Source organism: Cariama cristata, unplaced genomic scaffold, assembly GCF_000690535.1.
Source record: "Cariama cristata isolate BGI_N322 unplaced genomic scaffold, ASM69053v1 scaffold8366, whole genome shotgun sequence".
NCBI lineage: Eukaryota > Metazoa > Chordata > Aves > Cariamiformes > Cariamidae > Cariama > Cariama cristata.
Window position 1 is genome coordinate 13,765 of NW_009620334.1, and position 25,847 is coordinate 39,611.

The following is a 25,847-nucleotide window of genomic DNA, read 5'->3' on the forward strand; positions in this document are numbered from 1 at the left end:
TTTATCTAGAACATATAATACAGCTTATACAGTGTTTCCTGCATATTATGCACTTGAAAAGCCACACAGAGCCCAGTTTGATGTAACCAGCCAGTCCTGTTTAGAGTTGAAGGTGACTAAAATTATTTTCACAACATAAACCAAGAATTTAGTACTTTTATAAAAGCCATGTTTAAAGGTTCCACTTGGACAGGGTGGAGCCAAAGAACCTCTATTTAAGAGTTTGGCATATCAGCCTTACTGAGTGCAATAGCCAACTCAAGGTCTTCTTGTTCTTGTCTCCGCAACCGAGCTAGTCTTTCTTGTTCTGCTTTTTCACTCTCACGCTTCGCCCACGCCAGCTGCTGTTCTTCATTTCCAAACTGAAAAATGAAAATGGAAAATAAATTAATAAATTTACCAAAACACTAGAAGAAATGATGTGAAAAATACAATGAATCAGGCTTATTAAATATATGAATCAAGTATACCAAGCTGTCTTAAGGTAGTTCTTCTGGATTAAGATAAAAATTCACTCACTGATTTCCTCACTTCATCCTTTAATTTATTTCCTTAATTTCTTCCTCCTCCTACCAGGAAACTAACCCATCTGGGCTGCACGTCCCTGCATCCGTGTCTCAGCTGTGTATGAAAATGGCCAGGGGACTGGAGCCAAACAAAAACTCCACAAACACAAAAAAAGCAAGTTAGTGGTTTGGGAGCATAGCAAGCTACATCCATTTTTAAGAATCGTAAATAGCTGGTAGAAACAAGAGTTATTTACTCTTGTGCAACTCCATTGCAGAGAGTTTTACTGTAGTATTTCCTGCTAAGGGTGAGGGGTTTTGATAATGACTCTGGAGACTGCTGATTTGTGGGAAGTTTCATCACCAAATCAAAAGTTACAAAAAGTGCTTCTGTTACTGTTCATAAAAATACGTGCAGAGTTTTTCCAGTAAGAAATAAAGAGAATCCATTTACTTCAGCAGAAAAGACTAAGGAAATATAATACATTATAACGTTCAGCTTCTAACTCTGTTTGAGCTTCCCAAAACACATTTAAGTACACTGCAGCAAAACGATTCTGAAATTATATTCCAGTGTTTACCACTGAAGTATGCAAAAGTTTGCTTGTTTGAACTTTTTGCACAAAATATTAACATATTTTTTTGAAATCATAACAATTTAAAACTAAAATATAATCCGTTACTGTTTAATTTTAGCATTCGCTGAAGAGAGAGGATGATCTTAACAGAAGTGTTCGTGCAGCTGCATGCAAATGTTTGCATTATATCCCACTTCTAAAATTTGCTTTGTACTATCTTTTTTTGAGTGTTCAGGAAAACATATTATTTGGGGTTTTTTTGCAGGAGAAAACTACACAGAATTTATAGTTTCAATTTCAGCTGAACGTATACTGCAAAAATTGCCCTGTGGTCCACAACATAGTAACTTTGAACACAGCAAAATATGACATTGCACTAGAGATATGGCTACACCTTCCCAAACAAGACTGAAATATTGAACTGAGTATTAAATACAACTTTAAGTGCTAGACCTATGCCTAGTTGCCTATATACTACATGATGGCTCTCACCATTGCCTTTTCCACTCTGCATTGTACCTATAATTCTTATTTTTAAAATAAATGCATCTATTTGAATTTCTCTCAACCCAAGTCCAATTCTCATTTACTCCTAATTTAGTTAAATCATGCTTTATCTGTGCACTTCCGGATGCTCACAATTCCTCATTTCATTTCTCTCAATATGATTTTTCAGATGATTTGATGCAAAAAAAAAAAGTATTTTAAAATTACTTTTCTTCAAACAATACGTCTTTCATTGCTATCAAAATTTAGATTCAATGTTATTGAAATACAATGAAAGTGCCACACATCTTATAATATTTTACTTTTAAAATGATGAAAATCTACTATCACTACTCTTTTAAATAATGTCAGCTGACAGGTAAGATTTAAACGCTCACTAAGATTTGAAATAGATTATTTTTTCAAGATCAGTTAAAGATGGACTCAAATGGAAGCTGGACTTCTCCACTTATTCCAAGAATTCAAAAAGATCATATAGCTGGGATGGAGAAGAGCAGTTACTATTTTCAGAAATACAATAAGCTTTGGTCAAACCCTCTGGGGTGTCTTTTTATTTTGAATGTTGAGAAAACAGTTTTACTTATATAGCTTACATCTTAGGATAAGTCTTCCAAAGCTTAGGAGAGTCCCAATTATGACTTGTTTATGGTACACAAGTTATATTTTTGTGGTTAAAAGAGCTGAGTAAAAAACCAAAAGAACCCAGAAAAATAGGCAAGTGATTCATTGGAAACAAATCTGGATGTGCCTTATTACAAACAGTTAGCACAAGGTAAAATTTTCAGGAGTGTAACTCTGACCATTACATTATGAAATACACAACAGTTCATTAATGCCACGGATTCTTGCACAGATTGCCTATAAAAATGTAATGCAACTGAATTACAAGTCATTTAATAGAACAACAATTTTTTCGTGTATGTCCAGGTTTCAAGAAGTCTATAAATATGTATCATGTATCTGTCATTTTATTAAAAACATCTTTTTTCTTTTTCACAAGTACAGTTAGACCCAAGGCACAAATGAGGAAAACAGCAGACTGCAGCGAAACTAATCAAATACACAAAAAGCTACACTGACTTGTGTTTATTAAATTAGCAGCTTATATCAAGAGAAAAAATTTAGTTTAGTTCTAAGTGCTCTCATTTCTTGGAAATTTAAATGCTTTCTGTTGGCAGAAAGACTGCTTTTCCTGTTGTTCTGTAAACTGAAGCCGGAACCTAGAAATACCTGAAATACCAGCTACCAAAAGACTTTGTTTTGTTCCAAAGAGTCGTATTTAATGCCAGCAGAAAAGTTAAGAATGCAATGAGAATATACTTAAACTCTGGGTGCATGAATTTGCCATGCCTCAAAAAAGCACCAAATTTTCTAGAGTGCTACTAAAATCTAGTGGAGGCCCTCACGTTACATCTTTGCAACAGTAAAGAATTCCAATTAAAAATCAGGTTATTCAGTTATCCAAACCTACATGATTCTATGATGCTGTTCTCAGATTCCATGGGCTCAAACTAAGTGTCAAAAAACCTTCTGTAAGTAAAATTGCTTTTAATTTCCATTATGAACAAAGTTTCCCAAACATCAGGCAAAGAGAAGCACAATATTCTTGCTGATCACAAGGTAACTAGTACACTTAAGACTTCATACAGAAGGGTTAGGAATTATCAAGTGTAGCAACATAACTGCATTATAGGCAAGCAAAAAAATAATCCAACAAACTGAAAAGAACAGGGATCAAGTCTCTCTCTTTTCAGTCAAACTCAGTTAACACTTTTTTTTCTTACAGCAGCAGAAAGCAATTCACAAAACCAATTAAAATTAATGTCAGTTGATGAAGTGCCACTTAACAGTAATTGTAAGGGGCTACTCAAGATCTCATTTTTCCTACTTTTTCTAAAGTTAATCTCATCTCCTGGAAACCTGGTAGCACAGCAAATTTAACACTAGAGTACCCCACTGGGATGAGGATCAGAGATTCTGGTTAATCATTTGATACAATCACTCAGTGTGAGCCACACTTTAACTTAAGAAATGCAGTCTGTAAAGTAAGATGACAATAGCTGGGTCACAGTCATTTTATTCCATTACTTGTCTTTCATTGAAGGAAGAAATTAGATGTTGTTCAAGAAATTTCAGATAAAGCAAGTTTTGCGTCGTATTTTTATTAAGAATGTCACCATTTTGTATACAATCACAGAATTTAACTGTGCAAATGCAACGGGCTAGAACTAACTGTGGTAAAGCATACATAATATGTTGAACTTTGACGTTTTCAGGATCATAAATTATAGCACTGAGGCCAACTAAAAGTATGCACAGATGACCTCAACTAACAATATCAAATAGGAAAGTGATACACATTTACTATTATCTAATAACTAGGGGAAAAAACATTAGAAATAAGCAACCTGAAAGATTCAGCTTAAAGATCTCCACTTGTTGAACACTGAACTGTGTCCATCAGAGTCAAGTAAGAGATTAAGTTGGCAATTTTACTGCATGGCAATGTGACAGAACAAAAACACATGAAAGGAGGAAGAAGCCTGTGGCTGTGGATGGAACAGATTGCTAGGTATTCATGGAAGCAGTAAGAACCACACTACTACTACATTTACAATGATTTCCAATTCAATAATGTACCTGCCAGCACTAAAACCAAAGCCAGGCTTTTAGAAACCCTGTTATTTTTTAATGAATGGGTACTTGGCTTTGCTTTCAAACCTTCTGATACTGTCTTTCGGAGTGCAGTATGGACGTTTCTACATTGGTTCTACAAAACAATTTTGTTTTCTTTGTCTAACAAGGGCTTTTCTACAACATCAGTAACTGGAACAAAATTCAACAGCTAAATTTTCAATCTCTGTCTCGTATATGTATCCTTATGACCACATTCCATCATATACAGCAAACATTGTGACGGGATTGTCAGAACTTTTTCATAAACAATTACAAATACTTTAAGGAATCTTTCCCTTGAAGGATTTGCTTCTCAGGATATGCTTCTCAGGATACGGTGAAATTGCTATATAAATGTTTTCAACAATTGTTTTTGAATCTTTACATCATTGGCTGCCAAAAATCAGTTTACAAAATAGCCTCCATGCAACAAAAACAATACACAGATTCTGCTACAAAGAATTTGTAAGTAAAGGCACACTGTACTAAAATAATTTAAATGCAAGTAAACCCTTTAAAATCTAGCATGAAACTTCTTTTTTATTGAAATAATGCCTTTTTATTACAGAAATATTCATACAAAAACAATGAGGACAGCATGAAGGTACTAAGAGACAGAAGCCAGTGAACAGGTTTGCAGTTAAAACAAAAACCCAATAGATTGCTGCAAGCAGAGCAGAAAGTGGTTTGCTCAGAGACAATGAACTTAACTTACAGAGCTGAAGTCTGCAAACCCCAAGGAAGAGTCTTTAGAAGTTTTACTTGAAGAGGAGGGAGCAAATGGATCTTTTCCACTAAATGGGTCCCCAAACCCCTTTTTACTTTGAAACGGGTCACTGCTGTCAGCCCCAAATGGCTGGAATGGATCATGGGGCTTGGGAAAATCTGAAGACCCAAGGTGGCTTACAGGAGTACTTTTACCTGGAAAGTTTAGGAAAAAAAAAAAAACAAAAGGAGAAAAAGAGAAGTTACTTACCATGGACAATACAAACCCCTTAAATAGGAAACTGTGCTGATACCCTTTAGCATCATCCATTCTTCCTGGGGTGGTTTAAAATTTAACCAAATATAATGGTACTCATTTCTCAATGCAAATCATCTCAAACAGTTGTTTTATTCAAATGGATTTATCATCTATCTTATACATACTGCAATATGAATACCGTTAAGACTTGAAGTCATAAAACTCAATATAAAGACATTTGGTCAGAAGAATTTGACTAAAGTATGACTTTAGTTAATTTTCCAGGACTAGAGATATCTCAAGTTTAAGTTTGGGATTATATAAAAGCAATTATTTTAAAAGAAACAAATATTTACAACTTCCTGCATAATAACCTGAATTACATACATTACTTGCATTAATAAAGCTACCTTTTTTGAAACATCCAATTCTTTGAACTACAATTTAATAGGACGCTTATCAGGACACACATACTAGGAAAACACAGAGAAATGAGGTTGAACCCCCAAATTCCAGAGTATGTACCTGGCATGTCTAAGACATAACCTGATAGCTTTTAAGAAGGTATTTTGGTAGTTCCTCATGAACTTTATAATATTTGCTCATATCTGTGGAAATCCTCATTTGTCAAAGAGAAATAAAGATCAGCAAACTTGCACTAAATAACCTATCCAGCAGCCCACCTTCACCTGCCATTAAATCACAGCTCAGCCTCTCCTAGCCCAGAGGCCAGCCAAAAGTCCACCTTCCCTTGCACACAGCTTGCCAGACACAGAGCCCTCTGCCATCAGCAGGCTCCCCACCGTGCTGGCGGCATCTCCTCAATGACTGCATGGCGTGCAGGGGTCTGTAGTCCTCAAACTCAGCCAGGCACAGGTTTACACGGGAGTTGAAGGAATCATGTGAACACTTATCTCACTAGTGCAGTGCTAAGGTCAGACTCAGGCCTTGGATGCAATACAGTGACCGCTTGCAGGCACCGTGCTTCCCGGAAAATGTGAAGCAAGAAACTCCACAGCTGAACAAGCAGACAGAAAGAGGCATAGAAAGCAAGACACATGCAGCAGGAGATATACCTGGATTTGTTTAGTCTTAAGAGTATTCAAGGGGAACCTGACCATAGTCCTGTAGGCAAGTTTTCCATCAAGAAAAAGGCTAATGGATTTAGATTTTACCAAGAGAGATTTACATTAGACAGTCTGTAACATTTTTAAAACTTAAGAATACTCAAGACTGCTCAGGGAACTTGCTGCATTCCATCACTACGCCCATGAGGTTTGAGAAACGGTTTCTAGAAATCACACGGGTTTAGCTGCCTTGAAGCTGGAGGATAAACAAGATCTCTTGAAGTTCACTCCAGTACTGCTTTTCATGATTCAGTATGTACTTCATCCTGGTTAACAGATGTGGCAAGGATATATGGATACCCATACTGGCAACCACATGTGGGACTTCTAAAAGACAGGCAGATCAGGCCAGTGATTTGTCCTTCATGGAAGGAAGTGACAAAATATACAGGAAATGCCAGCAGCATTTGATCTCCCCACAAGCATGGGCCCTCCTTCACCACAGGTTCAAACTGCCTTTCCTATCAACAGAGGCCATGTTTTGCTCTCTGAAATGGAGTGCTGCATTTACATCCCGCTCATCACCATGGCCTTTAGGACATCTCACCTTCAGTCACAGCTGTGCAGTCTTAGGGAACTAAGCAAGCCTGGTAAGAGACGAGAAACTCAGCATTTTGTGTGTAATTCTCCAGATAGAAGAGCAACTTATTGTAACTTATTTTAGATTACAAAGAGAATTAAAGTATCTGCATTTCTAATTTAAGGTCAAGATAAGACAAGAGCCCTCTACACTTTTTTCTCCTTCCTCTATTGCCAGTTACTAACAAGCAAATTCCCCCTAGTATCCTTCACCCTATATTGTCCCAAACCAATTTGGATTGAGAGAGGCAAAAATGACCCATTTTAAGCTGCCCTTTTCTTCGGTTAAATCTTCTGCTGCTGAAACCACTTTGTGGAATTGGTGACTGTTAATACAAACGCAGGGTTTGCAACATATTTGCTCAGCAAACCTGTTTTTTCTAGGTGGCCTGTTTTATGTTTTTGCACGAAGCCCCTAGTGGTTTCGGAACGTACACAAAGAGCATCGGGGTTTCTCGTGCTTCATCTTCACAGCAAATCACAAAAAATAACTTTGCTCTAGAGGAAATGTCACCATGAATACTGCCGTTACTGCTAATAATATTAAAAATTTTCATTTTACGTCCCGAGTGCCATTTTCTTCATTTTTTTTATACGTTAAAGAATAGAAGAGGGCTATAATTTTGTCATTTTGAAGAAAAGGTGAGAGAGGGAAACCCTTCTAAAATCAGGTTTATTTTTTGCAGAGCAATTTTAAGGTCAGTGTCCATGCTGACTATACCAATCCTGGCACTCATGGCAGAGTCCCCAACGAGCCCTCTTTCACTACAATTTGTACATTGCTTATAGCTTGGCTTTACCCTGCCATACTCAGCAAACATGGTTTTGAGGCCTGGCAGAAGTTTTGTTTGGTTCAGTTAGATGTTCAAATTTACTCATTAGCCACAACTTAGTAATAATGACACCAGAATTATCTTTCTGACATCCTTGCTGGCTTACATCAAGTGTGAATCTCCCACTGCAGTAAGTCTATACTTAAGTATACAAAAATTTTTGTATTCCCACGTTTAGTATGTCAAGAATGTGAGTACAGTATTTCTATAATGTAAAGCAAAAATACCCAAACCACATTAAAAAGCCATCAACTGAACTGAAGGACATTGGTAAAATCATAATATTGCAAAATATACTCTTAGCAGTAACCGAGATTGCATTAATCTTATATTTACTGGAAAATGTTACATTTTTACATGACACTGCTCATCTTTTTTGAGGTATGGCAGTACGAAAGTGCAGGCAAACAGTTGTAACCCTTACTTATTTAATTTTTCTGCTAATAGTTTCAGGGGAAAAAAGTTCAGAAAAAAGCAAAACAGGTCCTATTCTGAAACCACAGCAGTTTCAGCAGTTACCCAAGTGGTGCACCCAAACCACACCGAGGACTCACTTCAGCAAAAAGAGATGATGAACAAAATGGTTTACCACAGCAAATGCTGTTAACTTATAGTGAACTCCACCCATACGAATGGTTTATCTAATTTCATACCCCACAGCAAACTTTAGGGTTGAGATCTATAGTTCAAAGCAAATATAATCTCATTGGCAGGATGCAATTAGAGAATTTGTCTTACTGACTTAGAAGATACTGACAATGAAACAATGAAATGAAACATTTATAGCTTTCTCTACATTCTATGTTTCAACAATGGTCGTAACACTCTGCTTAGAAGAGTATCTTGCTGAATTATGAGAAGCAGCATGTTTTCATGTGTTTTGAAGACTGGATTATGCATGCTCGCAGGTAAACAGGGCAGAGTTGAGATGATATAACTTTAAACTTTCATTAAACAAGTACTCCTTTCCAGGAAACTTTCTAAAGTGAAAAATATGCTTTAAGAAGTCAGAGTCGTGCTACATAGGATAAGCAGTGATAGTGTGAGTTAAGTCCATACCTCTTATTATACTTGAACATATAATACCAGGGTTCCTACCTCTAACATCTTTTATATGGCAGAGGAAGTGTTACTCTAGAAAACTTTGGAGACCGTGCAGTATGTAAGGTGTCCCCCAGCACATCTTGGCACTTTAGCAAATTTATGTATCATTCCTAATTTACTCAGCATGTTTTTCACCATCCTGTTAAATTATCCAGCTCTTCCACTGGTGCAGAATAAAACTTTCATAAACAGTGAACTTTAGGAACTTATAGAAAAATTATTACTAGTTTTCAAAATGTGCTTGAAGTATAGTTACATTAAAAACAATTTCCTACAAAATACTCAGAGGTGTTTGTCTTCAACAGGGGCTATTTCTGCACTGTACTTTGAACTCAACTGTTTGGCGATAATGCTCTTTGCACAAAATCAAGATATGTATTTTTAGTAACAGAAGGAAGAATTTTTTCCTATGCAAAAAGCTCTCGAAACTGTTTTTGCTTAATATTTGCAAAATTTGCACCTTGACCTAGCCCCTAACTCTGAGAACCTTAGCTTAAGAGAAATACTCTGAAAACTATGAACTTCTTGAAAGGTAAGAAGAGAAATCGTTATACATTCAGCCTAACAATCTGTTCTGAAACGGATTCTGAACAACCTCTTTCAACAAACGGTACTGAAATTTCTTTACTGTGAGAGATCAGCATAAACAACAGAATCAAAGCGTGAATGGAATTTTTAGTTTGTGGCTGGGCAGGTGCTCCACCCATGAGTCATTTATCCTACACAACAAGGGATGCCTGTGTTCTAATGCAACTGTCAGGTCTTCTAGAAGGCATGAAAAATAAAAAAAAAGTTTTCCTGTCAGTCACAAACTTTGAGGCTGAATTTTTCACTCTCGACTGCAGATGAGGAAAAAAAAAATAAAGGTAAACAGGCACTGTGCTACTTGCGAATAACCTTGGGTACTCAAGAAGCTCTGAGGAAACAGGTGTGTGGTACCACTCAGAAATAAACATAACACTCCTGTACTCCTGTGATCACTCAACGAATAAAGAACAGAACTCTATACTCTCCTCGAGACCAAATGATTGATCCCCACAACTTCAATATCTGCATGCAAATAAAGCAAAGGAATTATTTTACTTTTTTTGGATGAATACAATTTTTTCTTTTGTTCCTAAGTCCTCATTACATCTATTATACCTAACATGGATTCTTTCTTCTTAAAATTATCTCACTAAATACACAGAGCAAGTTTCTACACAAATTCATTTCCTGGGGACACTGTACATGGTGCAGGTCAAAAAGAATGGCCACAAAAACATGAGATATTTAAACAACAAGTATTCCTAAGGCATCATTTTCTTTCAAGAGATGAAACCAGTAAATGCCCACAACAAAGCATTCAGGCTTTGGTTTGCATGTTTTTTTAAGCAAGATACTGAACAAACTGTGAACTCTTAATTTTCATCTAATTGAGACACTGAAGACACAGCACAGGCAAACAAACAGTACTAAAAAAACATTTATATGTCTAACTCAAAAAGTAGCAAAGATTTCTGCTCTTTTTTCCTCACTGAAAACTGTCAATATGAGGTCAATGTGAACTGACAGTGCTCTTGTACTGCTTTGTAGATGAAAAATAAGTCTAAAATGGTAAAAACAGCCAAACCATAAAATGCCTTAAATTTAGAGAAGTGACACGTACAAAAAAGAACTATATTTGTCATTGACATAAAGGAGGAGGAAGCATCAAATACAAAGGAAGACAGCAGCAGAACAGGGTTGTACAAACATCGCCTTTCCGTGAGCTGCTTGCACACTGCCCTTCAGATTCGTGCAAGCATAGTGGTGGCTAACAGTATCAAGCATCTGATTATGCACAGTAGTAGTAAGAGGCATCTAAAATGGTTCAAGGGGTGCAAAAGACATCCCACAGAGTGAATCTAGCTCAAAAACTTCTAGTTAGATAATCCTGGTCCAGGTAAGCCTGGAACATGTGTGCATACCCCATCTGGGTATCCACTGACTAAAGCTCTGAAGTCAAATTGCCTTCAGAATATTTTCTTTCAGTATACATTCTTAATCATGAGCACTTAAGTGGGCAAATCTATCTTAAATTTACCTTCCAAGGTCCATGCACCATATGAACAGAACAGAAAGTTGCTCTGTGAGTTCGTGGTTCTTTTTTCTTGCATTTCTAGCTTCTTTGGGGCCGACAACAATCTTCTCCTGCAACCACACTTGTAAAGAAAGGGCAAAGGATCCTCATCCAAAATGACAAATTATTATTTCTGTAAATGATGGATTACAGCATGCATCGCAGCTAAAAGAGTTTTCAGAGTAGTTCAATAAAATATTACAATCCTGAAGATCTTAATAGATCTTAAAGCCCTCACTCTTTTTTAAGTCGTCAACAGGTTCAGATGTCATTTCTCTTTATCTGCCAACTGGTAAGATGAAAAAAATAGTATTTGATCAGTCAGATTTTGCTTGTCAGTAGGGGCCTTTTCTGACTTTGTTGGTGGGACAAATACTGAACCCTAACACATTGGCTGGTTAAATTTATTCTCAATAACATCATTACTATTATTTTGTAATAATTTCTGGTCACTCATATTAAATACTGTGCAAACCTTTGTGCTTGCACTGAGGTCTTCTGGGGCTCCACACAAGCCAGGCATCTCCGAGGGATTAGAATTATACTTCCCAATTCAAGGCTGGCTGGTTAGCCCCCTATTCTGTCTTCTCAAGACTTTTTCCAATATTTTGACATTTCAAAACCACTACCAGTCATAAAAACAATGTGAGAAGGGAATCAAAGTCCTTAACTCAAACACAGAGGTGTTAACCACTAACCCCTGAAATGCCAATTTATAAATTCAGTTGCCATCATACATCAGAGCTACAAAAAATAAATGGATCAAAAAACAAAGCCAAAATTCTTTGACAAACTCACTGTGCGCAGTCTGGAATAATAATTTCCCCAAAAAATTTATTTTAATACCTGTATTTCAGATAGTAGCTAAATAAGCCCACTAATTTCTTTCTTACATGGGACGAATTAAATGTGTAGTCCTTTGAATTCCAAGTTACATGATATTTTTTTGCTATTTATGTATCAGCATGTCAAAGAAAAACTGATTTTTTAAAAGCACACTAGCATTGAAGAAGTTCACTATTAACACAATACCCACTACCTCTGTTAGTCACTAATATACAATATATTTAATACAAATGACAACATTTACACAAGATAAAAAAAGCCAGAGTGATAAAAATAATTGGTTTTATTAAATAATCATTGAAAGAAGAAAACACACTGGAATTGAAAAGTTCGTTTTCTTCCTGCATTTTTAGGACTTTTATATTCTTTCAAGGTTAAAAAGGTCAAAACCACTATAAGCAAGCAATAAAAATTTAGAAGAGGTTGAAGGTTACACACTGGTTAGTGGTGAAGGTTCTTCCACTAATATCACTGGTTAACAGTACTGTTATAACCGCAATGTGGAATGTATGGTGCTGCATTTAAAGGAAGTGGTAAGGGTGGGGCAAAAGCAGTAGGTCCCACGATCAAAGCACTAGAGCATTGAATTTTACTTATAACCCAATCACTGACACCCACACAGCAACTTCCTGTACTTTAAAAAAAAAAAAAAAAACAAAAAAGAAAAAGAAAAAAGAGAAAAAAAAAAAATCTGTTTCTCTCTTTTTGTAATCAACAACTTTTACCTAGAAACTAGTTAGCGGTGAACTCTGACTGATTTCAATCTGCAGCTCACGGCAGAAAACATAATTGTTAATCTGTGAGAACCTACAAAAACCATTTTAACTGACAGGTTTCAGTGTATCAGCTCTTTCAGACTTTTTTTATTTTTAATTACACGAAAGTCCTACAAAACCCAAGAACTAATGTAAGACATAGAAAGCGACCAGAAGTGCAGTAGTGCTAAACACTACAAGTAATCCTCTATGATAGGAAATAAAATGTACTTACAAATCTACAAAATTTAGCTATGTTTTAGGACAGCTTGAGAAAAATAATTTGCACTGGAATTTAGATCCCTGTCACAAGGCACCTCTGCTTACGTATGTCAATATACGCTACTATTATTTTCGTTAATATAAGTAATTAATATTGTCTTGTTTCCGTTTATCATAGCCCAATATGCAAAGCACAGGCCTGTGTAGATCTGGATAATCTTTTGGTGCTTTCTGAGCATTAATCATGATACAGCATCAGTATATATAGAAAATCTTCCACTTCTCTCCAAAGAGACCTTCAGGTTCTCCAGTATCCCTGGTGAGCATCAAATTATTTCAGCCAAGTCCCAGCGGAGTTGTATGAAACCTAATGTCCAGTAAGAACTTCATGGACTATGAACACATTCCTGAACAGAAAGAACATGCACATGCTCCCTTGAGAATTTTTATTAGAACAGTCTAGTCAGAAGAGTTAAAGAGCTTTTTCTTAGCTGATCTTCCTCAACCAAAAAAGAGAATCTTAAATCAGGTAAGGGACAGAGATACCGATTTTTCACATCATTGCATGTAACAGATATGTTGGAGCTTTGATGTACACTGGTATCCAGGCTTGCTGCTTCTGAAACACCTCCTTGTCATTGTCTATTTTTATTCACTGATTTATTAGCCTTCCTCCAATCCTCTTTAAAGATTCTGCACTTTACCTTTACAAAGTTATATTGAAAAGTCACAACAGAGCATTTAATCAGAAAACACAAACACCTGAAATTTCTCTTGGGCCAAGCAAGGATCAGTTTAAGACTCTGTAACATCTAAAGATCTTGAAAGACTTCAGTTCAAAACAGAGTAAGAAAAAAGGAAAATGATTTATGAAGAACAGAACAAGCGTTAAGCCTGAGATTCAGCCTAAGATACAACCTTAAGGAAATAATCTCATGATTGTCATCCCCTCTCTTAACCTTAGTTTTCAAGAAAGGAAAGATACGGATCTCAAGGGTGTCTAATCCATGCCACACAGTAAGTGTTGGCCTATCCTTGCCAGATAGTAACAACCACAGACAGCTGTGAACTGAAGTATCTCCTAATACAGTCGGCAGATCATAGCTACTTCTCAATGTCCAAGCTTTGAAAAAAACAAACACCAACTAAAACCAAAACAACGAACCAATCCTCACTTCACAAGCAGCCAGCAAACAGGTCAGGATGTATAAGGCCAGACAATGACTATCCACTGCAATCCTGCTACTGACAAAGCTGGCAGCAGCGGCAAAGTTCCCTTAAGCATGGTATGAACACTGTTTCCAGACCCTTTACAAGAGAGCAGCTAATCTGAACTACACATCCCTCTTACAGGTTTTTAACAGGTACATCTGAAGGCCTTTTGATCTGATCTTCACTAAATGGCAAACAGAGGCTATGTCTGAAGTGTTTCCCTGGCCCTGTGTTCAGTTTCAAAGGTTTGCTCTGCCTTTGTCTTTGTGAAGAAACAAGACCTGATGCACAACTCCTCGTTCATCCGGACAAGACACAGACACACGGGCAAGATGGGAACTGTGGCACGCTTTGGCCACACCCTGGCTGTCCAGGACACTCTGCGATACCTCAGTGGATTGATAAGACAATGCTTGCATGTCACATAACTCCTAAAAAACTTTGTACATAGAAAAGCACTGAATTGAGAACAATCCCTGCTGGGTTTTGCTAGTTCCCCCTATCAACAACTACCTGGGAAATCAGACAGCTTTCAATGCTCTGCAAAAACATTTATTAGTATTTTCTACTTGACTGTAGAGTGTTGAGGACAAGTAAAGCTTTGTATTAGATCTTCATTGCACCTGTCTCACAAAATGCAAGCAAACCATACAAGTGCTCTTCAATATTAAAAATCCCCCCTAACAGAAAGAACAGTTTTACTAAGAAGGGTACAAACTGGGAATAGAAAGGTAAACTACAGATTTGTCTGGTAATAACTAGCATTTATTCATCCTTCAGCAAGATCTTTATCACCTTCTTGTTTTTTTAATTAAAGAGACCAATGAGAAAAGTAAGAAACAACGGAAGTTTCTTGTCTGTTGTTTGTTTTCTGAGCAGCGTTCCCATTTCTAACACGCACTTGTACGCCTGTATCTCTTACTAGAATCGCAGTATATTACTATATAATTTCTCATGCTTTAACTAACCACTGAAGATTGCCTTAGTTGTGGAAGGAAGGGAGGAGTATAACTGCATAAGCACATGAGGCTCATTTGCTTTAAAAAAAACCTTGCTTTGTTTCCTCCTTAGTCTATTTTATCATAACAACATTTGCTTTTGGTAGAGCAGCGGAACCTTACAAATATTGTGTCTCCCAATAAGAGGTGAAGGTACACATTTAAACAATTTTTTTAAAAGACCGATGAAAGGCTGAGTGCACACATCTAGATTCAAAACAAATTATTAAAGCTAAGCGTTCTCCAAAATTCCTAAATATGTACAAAAGACAGAATGAAGACAAATAAACCCCCAAAAACCCCATACAGGTGAGTCAATCCTATGGCATGTATTTCTCATCTCTGCTGCTACCATTACACTGTATTAGCTAGGAATAATCATGCTCTGAACAAGAAATAGAAAGAAACCACATGAAAGAGATAATATAGGTATATTTAGTATTTGTTTGACTCATTCAACTTTATATAGGCTCTTTCAACACTAAATTATTTTATGTACACATTTCTTAAAAAGAAAAAGATGGCCACTTACATACTTTCCTTGAAAACCAAATAAAGAAAGAAAAATAACATCATTCAGAATGGCAAACAAGATCACCTTCAGCTTTTGTATTTCTGCTTTTATTCATTTGTGTCCTATTAATTGATATTTGTCAACATTACATATTATGGGGCTTTTTTAATCACTAAAGGCTCTCTAGTACCTCATTAGTAGAAAACACTTACACAAAGCAAGCATGGAATAGACTGCTTCAAGAACTTTTCCACAATCCTAGAGCATTTCCTGGCAAATTTTCATCAATACTCACCTACACAGAACCTCATCATTTGATTTCAGCATTTTAGTGTGCATTATCATGTCTTGAGCAACAAAATCATAGTAATAGGAACACACTAATGCTGCTGCAATGACCTGTTTCTAAGTCTACCACATTAAATAATATTTTCCAAACCCTGGATCAATATATGGGATAGTTAATGACATCTTCAGGATACCCTGGTAATAGAAAGCATTTTTCACATTATCCAAGGAGTTAGTTCTAGCACAACTGGTTTGCAAAAGCAGCCAGATCCACAGTACCTTTTATAAACAGGACAGGTGCAGGGTGCACGCTTTGCTCCAAAATGCAACAGCAGAAATGCAGACAATCCACATACTTAGACAGAGAGACATTAATAATGGATCCGTTTTCTTTGTATTATGCTTCCTAACACTGTCAGTGGATACATGAGAATACTAGATGTTGACCCACATGTTTGGTGCAAAATTATGTGCCTCTTCATAAGCAGAATCCAACTTCTTTTTATTTTTGAGCCAACTAAATGTTCACTGCTAGTATTAACTGAACTATGCCACTGTTGTTAAAAGGAGACTTGAAATCAACAGTTCTAAGTGGCTTCAGTTCTTAAAACAGTTTCACTGGTATCTGAATATTTTAAAAATCAACTCTAGTGAGGGTGAACAAGTAGAAGTTGAATCTCCATTAAAAGAGATCTTATTTTCAATTCAGGAGATTCATACATCTCTAAGAACTTCCATACATAATGGACTTGAAGCAGGAAGAAGCCATATATTCAGAAAGTGTTTTATATTTAACTAATGCAGTAAAGCGTGAATGCAAGAATGATCATACCCGGACAGATCAGGACAGGTCTATCTAGCTGTGTACCCTGTTCTTGTTAGCATCTAGTGGCAGATGCTCAGGAAGAACATCAAAACAAGATAAAGATACAGCCATACTTCAGACTACCTTGCAGACATTCAGCAACACAGGAAGTAGAGAGAATACTTTGGCTTTTGGTAGACCCTGTTGGATTTTTCTTCTAAGAATTATCTAGCTCTTTTTTAAGACCGTTTAAACTTTTTCGCATTCATCATATCATCCGGCAAAAAAAAAAAAAAATCCTAAATTTAAAGTATTGTATAAAAACAAACCTTTTTTGTTTATTTTGAAGGTGCCATTTACTAATCTCATTTGTTGCCTACTTGGAAAAGACAGAACTTTTTTTTCCCCATTTTTCCCTGCCACAAGTGATTTTACAGATCTGTCATACCACTCCCTAATTATCTGTTTTCCAGTCTGAAGAGTTCCAGTCTGGTTTACTCACAATTTCTGCCAATTTACTGATAATCTCATACCCTCCTCCATGGTTTAAATATAGAATAACAGAAGACTGTCAATTTGTCCTGATGTCCAATAACACATAGAAAATCGGGGGAACTGGCTATTAAAAAAAGAAAACCTCCTTACCACTGGGTGGCTTGGGTCGTGGAGGGACATTTTTCTTCGGTGGTAACGCTGGTGTGTCTGATTTACTTTTGAAAGGGTCATCTGAGAATCCCACCCCTCCAAAAGAGGAGGCAAAGGGATCTGAAGCTACTGACTACATGAGAAAAAAGAAAAGAAGAACAATGTAAGCACATTGTAGAATATCCGTTGTTTCATGAAAGCTACAAGTTAACTCAAGTAAAAACATTAACTTCAAAAAATGAGGTCAGATATACAGAATTATGTCAGTGGTGTAAGAGGCAGACACCCACTGACAGAAGTGCTAGGATTTCATTAACATTCAAAACTACTTACGCTTTTAATCATTTAAGTACTTCTAGAACATTTAGTCCTAGAAAAAAGTCAATGAGAAAAATAAAAGGAAGTAAAACTCTACTTTTTACTATTTGGCAATGAACAGTCATACTACAGTCTGGGCTTCACTCTGATAATCAGAACCATGACTGAAACTGGAAAAACATGGTAGACTGCAGAATGGATAGCTTTTTTCCAAGCTTTTCTTAAGTTACACACAGCTATTTGTCTTTTTTGTAAAAGCTCAGGGAAGATTCCAAAACCATGTGTTTAATGTTTCCTATATTCAGCTGGCTCTTGTGAAGAGCTCTCCTATTGATTAAAAAAGGCACAAAAAGTCATGCCATGCAGGGAAATCTATCATTCCGAAATGAAGAAAGAGAAATTTTGAGGGCAAAGCTAAAGCTCGCAGTTGGACCTCTGCTAAAATTTCTAATTCAAGCCAAACACATCAATATTTGTAAAGACTGCTGCCACCTAGTGGAGAGCTAAAACCCCACAAAAACCAGTAAGAAAAGTCAGGAAAAAAATAGAAGTTGTTTAATTAGTCAAAGTGATATGATAATCTATTTTCTAGTTAACTTTACTCTACAATGTTCAGGTGTTATTGTGGAACTAAGTGTAAAAAGTTGGGCAACTGATGTCAACTGTAAATTCTAAACTCCATCTCAGAAAGCTAATGGCAGACTGTGACTGATCCTATTTGAAATGCCCTATATACTCAGTTTACACCATGAAACTAAGGAAACAGCAATTCTGTTAAGAGCTATGAAATGTCAGCACACCATGTGTTCCACCTTCCTCTGCTTCCCTGTACTCATGGAGAAGTTTAAGAACAAATCAGGATACTATGAGAGATGAAGTATCCAAGCATCAGACTTCAGGACTTAGAGGAAGGTTGGACACTGAAATACATTAATACATCTGGAACAACTTCCTTTTCTTACAAGTAAAAACTAGAATTTATTTCTTTTGCTCCTCTGGTATTTGAAAATATTTGTGAAAAGTTGATTTATCCCTGCTGAATCTACCAGTCTTGGTAAGACTTTGCCGTATCTGAGATGGATGGAAAATACTTTGCTAAGTAACTGGTGAAGTTGATCAGAAAAAATTTAATAGAAGTGGGTTGTCAGCTGAAAAGTTACAATCATATCACACCCTTAAAAAAAAAAAAATTAAAAAAATCTGTACATACATTCTTAAAAGGACAGTTGCTTTCCTTGTAACCTTTACCTTTGACATCTGACTGAAGTCTGCAAATCCCTCACCACTACTGAAAGCACCACTTCCGAACGGATCCAGTGTTCCAAACGGGTCTAAAACAGATACAGGGAAAAAAAAGTTATTTAAAATAATGCTTAATAATTATGAAGAATGCATGTTGCCAATGCAGTACAAAACTAGGCAGGTGATTAAAAAACACTTGCATTTTGACCTGACATGAGATGTTAAGAGAATTCCATAAAACAATAGGTTTCCTACCAGTTGTTTGGAGGGGGAAAAAAAATAAAAAAAGAAAACAAAAAAGTGAAGTATATAGTGTACGTGAAGACTTAGTCTTCATAATCCATAATAGGACCACAGTGGTATTTGCCAACAGTTCACAAGACACTTTCTTTATTCTCAACTTCTACATTTGATTCTTCTTTCATAAAGAGATACCTCCTTATTCATCTTCATGAGAAATTTTTTTCTTCTTACCTGGACCTTTTGAAGAGATACTGGAAGATGTAAAAGGATCACTGCTTTCAAAAGGGTCAGGCTAAATAAGAACAGACATACATAATTATTGTTCTGCTGTACTGTGCACTTGTCTTTTTATGCATATCAAAGTCTCTTGCTTTAAGACAAACTATTTCCCATTTCAGACCACTCTGTTCAGTGGACACACATTAGGATAAAATTTACCAATTAAATGAAATTCACAATAGTACTGCATTTGGCTATTGATAGTCTTGAACAAAACACCAAGTACCTACAAGCAAAACACATTCAAGTGAAAAGTGTATCACACTGAAATACAAGCAATATTAGTTACCAGGACAAAATAAGAAATTACACCCAGAACTGTTTAGTCTTTAAGCAACAGAGACTGAATATTCAGGTCAGGTATTTACATTATTATTAATTCAGAGAGTCTGTATATTGCTTCTTTTTAAATAAATGGAGTTTACAGTTCCTCTTTAGTTTGAAAAGTTTGCTGTTATCTAAATACAAACCTATATTGCAAGACAAACTAACCTCCCACTGACTGACACTGGAATACCATTCTAACACTTGGGTGGCAATAGTCAACGAATGTCATAAGGGTGAGGGAAAGGTTTAATTAAAAAACAAACCAAAAAATCCATACCCTCACCCTCTGCCCCAAAACAACCACACACATACATGTAAGGACAGCTTAAGAACTGTGACTATACATTTGACAAACGTGTTCTGTTCAGTTCTTCCACTGTGTTGGCTCTATTGCCTGTTGGTAGCTCAGTAATCCTTTAGCCAGATCAGTTCCTCGATCCGATTCACAATGTGACTGCACAAACAGAAACATCGATGGAATGGAGGCAATGGTGTGAATGAGTGGGTGCTGGTGGCTTGAAATTCCCAACAGAGAAAAAAAAATATCCACCTCACTGCATCTTCATGGTGAATATACACCATTATCACAGAACTGGGAAGAACAAACTGCTGATTGATTTAACAATCCAAACTTAAATTCTAAGAACAAAATTAATAACATTTCACCAGTTAGCAGAAAAGCATTTAGTGCTATTTCATTCCTTTTAGCTTTCAGACAATAAGCTTGTCAATAGTAAAGACATCTATTACGTGTAGATTTAAAAATCACTGACCTTTGAGGGTAAAGTAGGGGGTTTTGTGAATGGATCTGAGGTAAATGGGTCACTCTTCACTGGTTTCTTGAAGAAATCCTCAGGAGCAGAACTACGAAATGGGTCACTTTCCTTAAATGGATCACCTCCAAATGGATCTAGAAGGAGTATTAAAAGGTAAGTACAAAGTAGCACCTAGTGTGTCCAGTATGAACCATTCCATATTTGACCTCATACACACTCATGTAATTTTTCTTAGAAAAATACACAATGATCTGGTAAATCTGATAAACTTCCAAATACCTCTCTAAACATTTTTTAGAGTATTTACTAAGTAAATTTTAAGTATTTACTAAGTTTGAACAAATACATGTTTATATTAAGATTACAGACTTAATAAAGAGTTACATGCGTGTTATCAACATACTGATCCTGAATGCACACCCTGTCAGGTTTCTATGTTCCCACATGCAAACCAAAAATCTGAAGCCAGGGAAACCTTGGAAATCTTTGTGTTTGACTACAAATTGTTTATGTCACATCTGTCCTGTCATCAAAAGGACTATTACCTGCTGGAGCAGGTGGTTGTTCTGCAAAAGGATCATGCTGGAATGGGTCACCTATGCAGAATAGAAAAATCATTTGTTTTATCCACTATTTAGCAAGACGATAGAAGTTTGTGAAAATATCATTTACTTAGCAATAGGTCTCCAAGGTCTCGGGTAAGCCATTGGTCACTTACTGCCTTTGAAAGGGTCTGCTCCCTTAAATGGATCCGATTTGAAAGGATCTTCTGACTGGAATGGGTCTGTATGCAATTCTTGTGTATTATTGGTAAACATCAAGGCTTTATTCTTAAATGGATCATCCTAAAAAATTAAGAGGAGAAACATTACAGCAACTTACCATGATTAAAATGATCAGTTACCCATTTAGGAGAAATTCTATGGTATCTTAGTTCCTGTTTAATGATGTTAAAAATTACTTCCTAAAGAACTTTCTGAGTAAGCGGCTACTAAGCAGAAGTAATTACACAGTAGAAAGAAATACGTAGCCCAAAGCTATACAGAACATCAAAAGATAATAATACATATAATTATAAAAGGTTAAACTGTTTATCGTATTAATATATTCAATTCTCAAATACCTAAATAACAAAAACAAACCAAATGCCCAACCATCACACTATCAAGAAATTCTTTTCTCCCAGTTATTGTACAGCTCAACTTTGGGCAAGACAGTTATTTAAAAGGAAAGGATACACATATAATTTGTGGACTGCAAATACAAGAAATTACTACCGAGTAGTCATCCTCAAGATTGCTTCTTGTTAAGTCATTCTTGAGTTTAAAGCTCCAAGTACTGACTTCACATTACAAAGCACTACATGGCAGGAAGTGTGTCATCCCAACATTTTGACTATAGAGAGGTTTGTCAGCAAAGGCCAACCTATAGTTTTGTCAAGTTACCAAAAAATCCTGCATGAACAAGTAGCAAACTAAAGTGATGGATCCTCTTCATCACATTCGTTTGCATGTGATACCCCTGTCTTTTGTCTGTTCTGGGTCTCTTTCATGAAACCCATCCTTGCCACAGTAGCCATACGTGCATACAGCATCTATACAACAGAGTTCCATTGAGAATCAAAGCCATTCAACTCTAACGTAAGAAATACCTTCTAACAACTACCCACTTACACTGCCTCCAACACTAGAAAGGTATGGGATTTCTTTCATCCCTTTACATGATGCAAATAAATAAGTCTCAATTAATACTTCTCAGAACAGCAGGGAGGGAGGTGGGGAGAGAAGAGGAAGGAAGAATTAAGAAACAGGAAAGGGGCAGAAGAGTTTAAAAAATTTACTATGAACATATACTGGAGTCTTCTTCCAGTAAGTGAATCTTAGGTTTTGCAAGTAAGAGAAACATCTGGCAGTTCCCACTAGAAATTAAACATAAAGTTTATGCAAGCCATGTAGGCACAGAAACTAAGCACTAAGTATTTTAAGATCATGTCTCTCAACGTATTGTTGTTTTTAATCTACATTTTTCTTCTCTTAAGCATTTTGTTTTTACAGAGAAAGTGTAAAGCAGGGCATAAAGGTAGCACGTCTGCTGAAATTTATTAATACGCTATACACAATATATATTTACTAAACCCACAGTAAATGCTGTGCTTACAAGAATTCTGGAAAATATGTTTCCCTAATGAGGAAGCACCAAGTAGATGTGCAAGTAGAATCAAGCAAGTATGCAACTTTTATATTTAAAGCAAAGAAATAGGTTTAAAAAATGAAAAATCTTGTGATTTAGAGTATTATTAAATATCCAAATCAACAATGGATACCCAAAGGAAACTGACTGGAAAAAATCTTTAAGAACCTGAAGGATCTTCTGAATTGGGAAAAATACCAATTAAAAGAAAATGTAATGAATAAGATAAATGATGCTGAAATTCTTTAAGCAGAAGAGAACTATCTATGTATTTTGGAAAGGGAGTGGTTTTTACTGAAATATGTAATAAACATAGCTCACTGCAAAGGAGAAATTTGTATAGCTTCTTCCAGAAACAAGAAAGAAATACATAATTAAAAGGAAGTTTACGGCAAGAGAAGGCGTCACCTTGGTAAACTGGAGAATGTGCAAGAAAAAACCAAAGCACTTGAATTGGAAATAAAGTCCTACCTACTTCCTGAGACTAAAGATGTGACAGGTTGCAAATCAGTGGTTAACATGACCTTTTCTTTTTATTTCCATAATCACAGTTTGCTTACATATCCATACCGTTAAGAGTTACACAGGCACAAAATCCTAGCACAAGATCTAACACAAAGCTTAAAAATCAGGTTTTCCACCAGCATTAAAATCTTTGCCCTGCTTTGCACTGGAGATTGCTGCCTTGCAGGGATCACGGTATTTGCTAACACACCAAAAGCCAACTAAACAAACTCCTTAACTATTTCAGATTAGGTGCAAGTCACAAACCTAGTTACTGTAAAATACACTAAACAACAGTAAACATTTTTTACCATAGCTCCATAATTGTTTCTTTCCGTCTGCCCAAGGCCTTCACTTATGTCTGCTAAATTCGTCAGACTACCACCGTGAATCCCATTGAGAGCTTCATTATATTCTTCTATACTCTTACTGACTTCTTGATGACTCTCTTGAAGTTGAGAAAGTTTACTTCTTGCCTAAGCAGTGAAAAATCCTTTAGTATGTTACACATTCAATAACGCCCTCATTCTTGCATTCTTGTTAAACATGGTTGCCAGACAGTTGCATTTTCCCCCCACCAGACTTGAACTTTTCCTGACTCTAACTGGGAATTAACCTACTAAGCACCGGTCAAAAAGGTTTATTTAATGAACCAGTTATTTTTTTCTCTTCTGAAAAAATAATCTTTCTAGGCGATGTTCAATTCTTAGCCTTTCAAGAAGCAAAAACGAAGTTGTATAAACTACAGTGAATACCTGGTTTATTTCTTCCTGTGTTGATTTTAAAGACTTGATTATTGTTTCAAGCTGCACTTTTCCAGCTTGGATACTCTGCTCCAGCTGAGTCTCTTCTTGCTGGAGGCGATTCAGCTCTGCTTTTGCTCTATTAAGGTCATCTTCCTGCAATTTTAAATCTGATTCCTGAGATTGAATCTGCATTTTTAATGACGAAATCTGAAAAAAAACGTTACAAAAATCAGAGGGAAATTTGAAATAAATGTAGCTTAATAAATTATGAATTTATAATAAATAATAGAAAGTTGTAAAGCAACCTACCAACTGCTAACAAGATAACAAGAACTCAATATGAAGAACTGCAAGCTTCCCATGATGCTATACAAAATCCTTGATAAAAGGATATTCAATAACACTAAGAAATACTAATATTTTAAATCACAGAAATACCACGCTAATTATAAAGGTAATTCAAAAGGTGTATCTTGGATGGTTACCTTGTAGTTTTCAGAACTTGGCTCCTTTTCCATTCAAACAGTTACCAAGTATTATAAAGTTGATTTTTAACTCTGATAAGTTAAGATTACACAGTTGCATAGGAGTTCCTTACACGCTTTCTTACATGACCTTATATGCTAAGTTTCTACATTAAGATAACATGTTAGCTACACTGGCAACTGTAATCCCCTGAAAACCCGCTTTTAACTGGGAATACTGACAAGGTTCACAGCGATCAAAATACGCACCATGCCCCATGGACTGTCTCATGGGTCAGTAATAACGCTTCTCAACTACTCTATTAGGTTGAATAAATGTTTCATATATTCACGGAACAATAGCAATTTATGTAGAACGGGACCTCTGGAGATCATCTGGTTCAACCCTCCATTTATGACCATTATGAAAGGTATTTAGGTTAGCAAAATCCTCTCTTGGACCTCTGTATTTGTGTCAAAACTGCTATTTATGGTAAAAATTAATAAATAAAGCAAGTTTATTCATTAAATAAACAGAATATCCTTCAACAACACACATAATATTCTTGAGCACGTCCAGAATTAACATACACTCACCACCTGTGTTTCTTCCTGGCATTTCTGCCTTACATCACTCAGCATATCTTTCAGTTTGGCTTTCTGCTGGTCCATTTCATCCAGGCGGTCTTGGGCATCTTGTTTCTGAGCCTCTAGCTCTTGCAAGTTACTCGTCTCCCTATCTAAATCATTTTGCAGTTCCTGCGGAAAATTCCACAGCTTGTAACTTATATTTAGCTGCTGTCTTATAAGAATGATCAACCACAGACAAACAGGCTAGTAAAATCCAAAAGATTTTCTATGTCATACAGGCTATTCCCTGCATGCGTACGTTTTGTTTCTGCAGGAACTTGTGTGAGATATTAGGAGACAAATCAGTGCCCACAAGATGGAAAGAGAGCAGACTGTGACACAGAGCATATGTCATTGAGCTATCCTAATTATCAAAACCAATACTCTTTGAACAATGATTTCCTAAATTACAGTGTTAGTCAAGCACTAACAAAAACAACATTTCAAACTGTTCATGTATCATCTTCTGCTTATATAAACCAGCATCAGAAGAAAACTTTTCTGATGGAGAACAGGAAAATAAAGATCCTTCTGTAAGTTACAGGAAAATCACATGAAAGGAGGAAAGACTCGCCCAGAAGCAACATAAGGAAAGACAGAAGAAAGAATGCTTAATTCTTCACATATTATTTTAGATTAAAATGAAAACTAATAACAATAAGCAGATTTTTTACCTGAACTTCATTGGTTTTCTGTCTGATTGATTCTTCCTTTTCCCTAATGTCCTGCTCTAGTGAATATTTTTCTCTGCAAGATAAACAAGCACATGTATTAATGATCAGTTAAATAATACAACACACACGTGTGCATGCAAAAATCAATTATTCTGGAAACACCACACAGCCAAAAATGCCAGCCCATATTCTGA

At 36.2% G+C, this 25,847-nt stretch overlaps 1 protein-coding gene across 1 annotated transcript in view; it reads right to left on the reverse strand.

Annotated features, from left to right (window-relative positions):
• Window positions 1-215: 215 nt before the first annotated feature.
• The window catches only part of EPS15L1 (epidermal growth factor receptor pathway substrate 15-like 1), a 35,360-nt gene continuing 9,728 nt past the window's right edge, over window positions 216-25,847 (reverse strand). The window contains exons 13-24 of the mRNA XM_009701587.1: window positions 25,654-25,726; window positions 24,947-25,108; window positions 23,895-24,092; window positions 23,451-23,615; window positions 21,164-21,290; window positions 20,991-21,041; window positions 20,443-20,579; window positions 19,295-19,355; window positions 18,827-18,909; window positions 17,261-17,393; window positions 4,983-5,188; window positions 216-362 (exon numbers count right to left, since the gene is read on the reverse strand). Coding sequence (XP_009699889.1) covers window positions 216-362; window positions 4,983-5,188; window positions 17,261-17,393; window positions 18,827-18,909; window positions 19,295-19,355; window positions 20,443-20,579; window positions 20,991-21,041; window positions 21,164-21,290; window positions 23,451-23,615; window positions 23,895-24,092; window positions 24,947-25,108; window positions 25,654-25,726 — 1,543 coding nt within the window. The remainder of the gene's footprint in view (window positions 363-4,982; window positions 5,189-17,260; window positions 17,394-18,826; window positions 18,910-19,294; window positions 19,356-20,442; window positions 20,580-20,990; window positions 21,042-21,163; window positions 21,291-23,450; window positions 23,616-23,894; window positions 24,093-24,946; window positions 25,109-25,653; window positions 25,727-25,847) is intronic.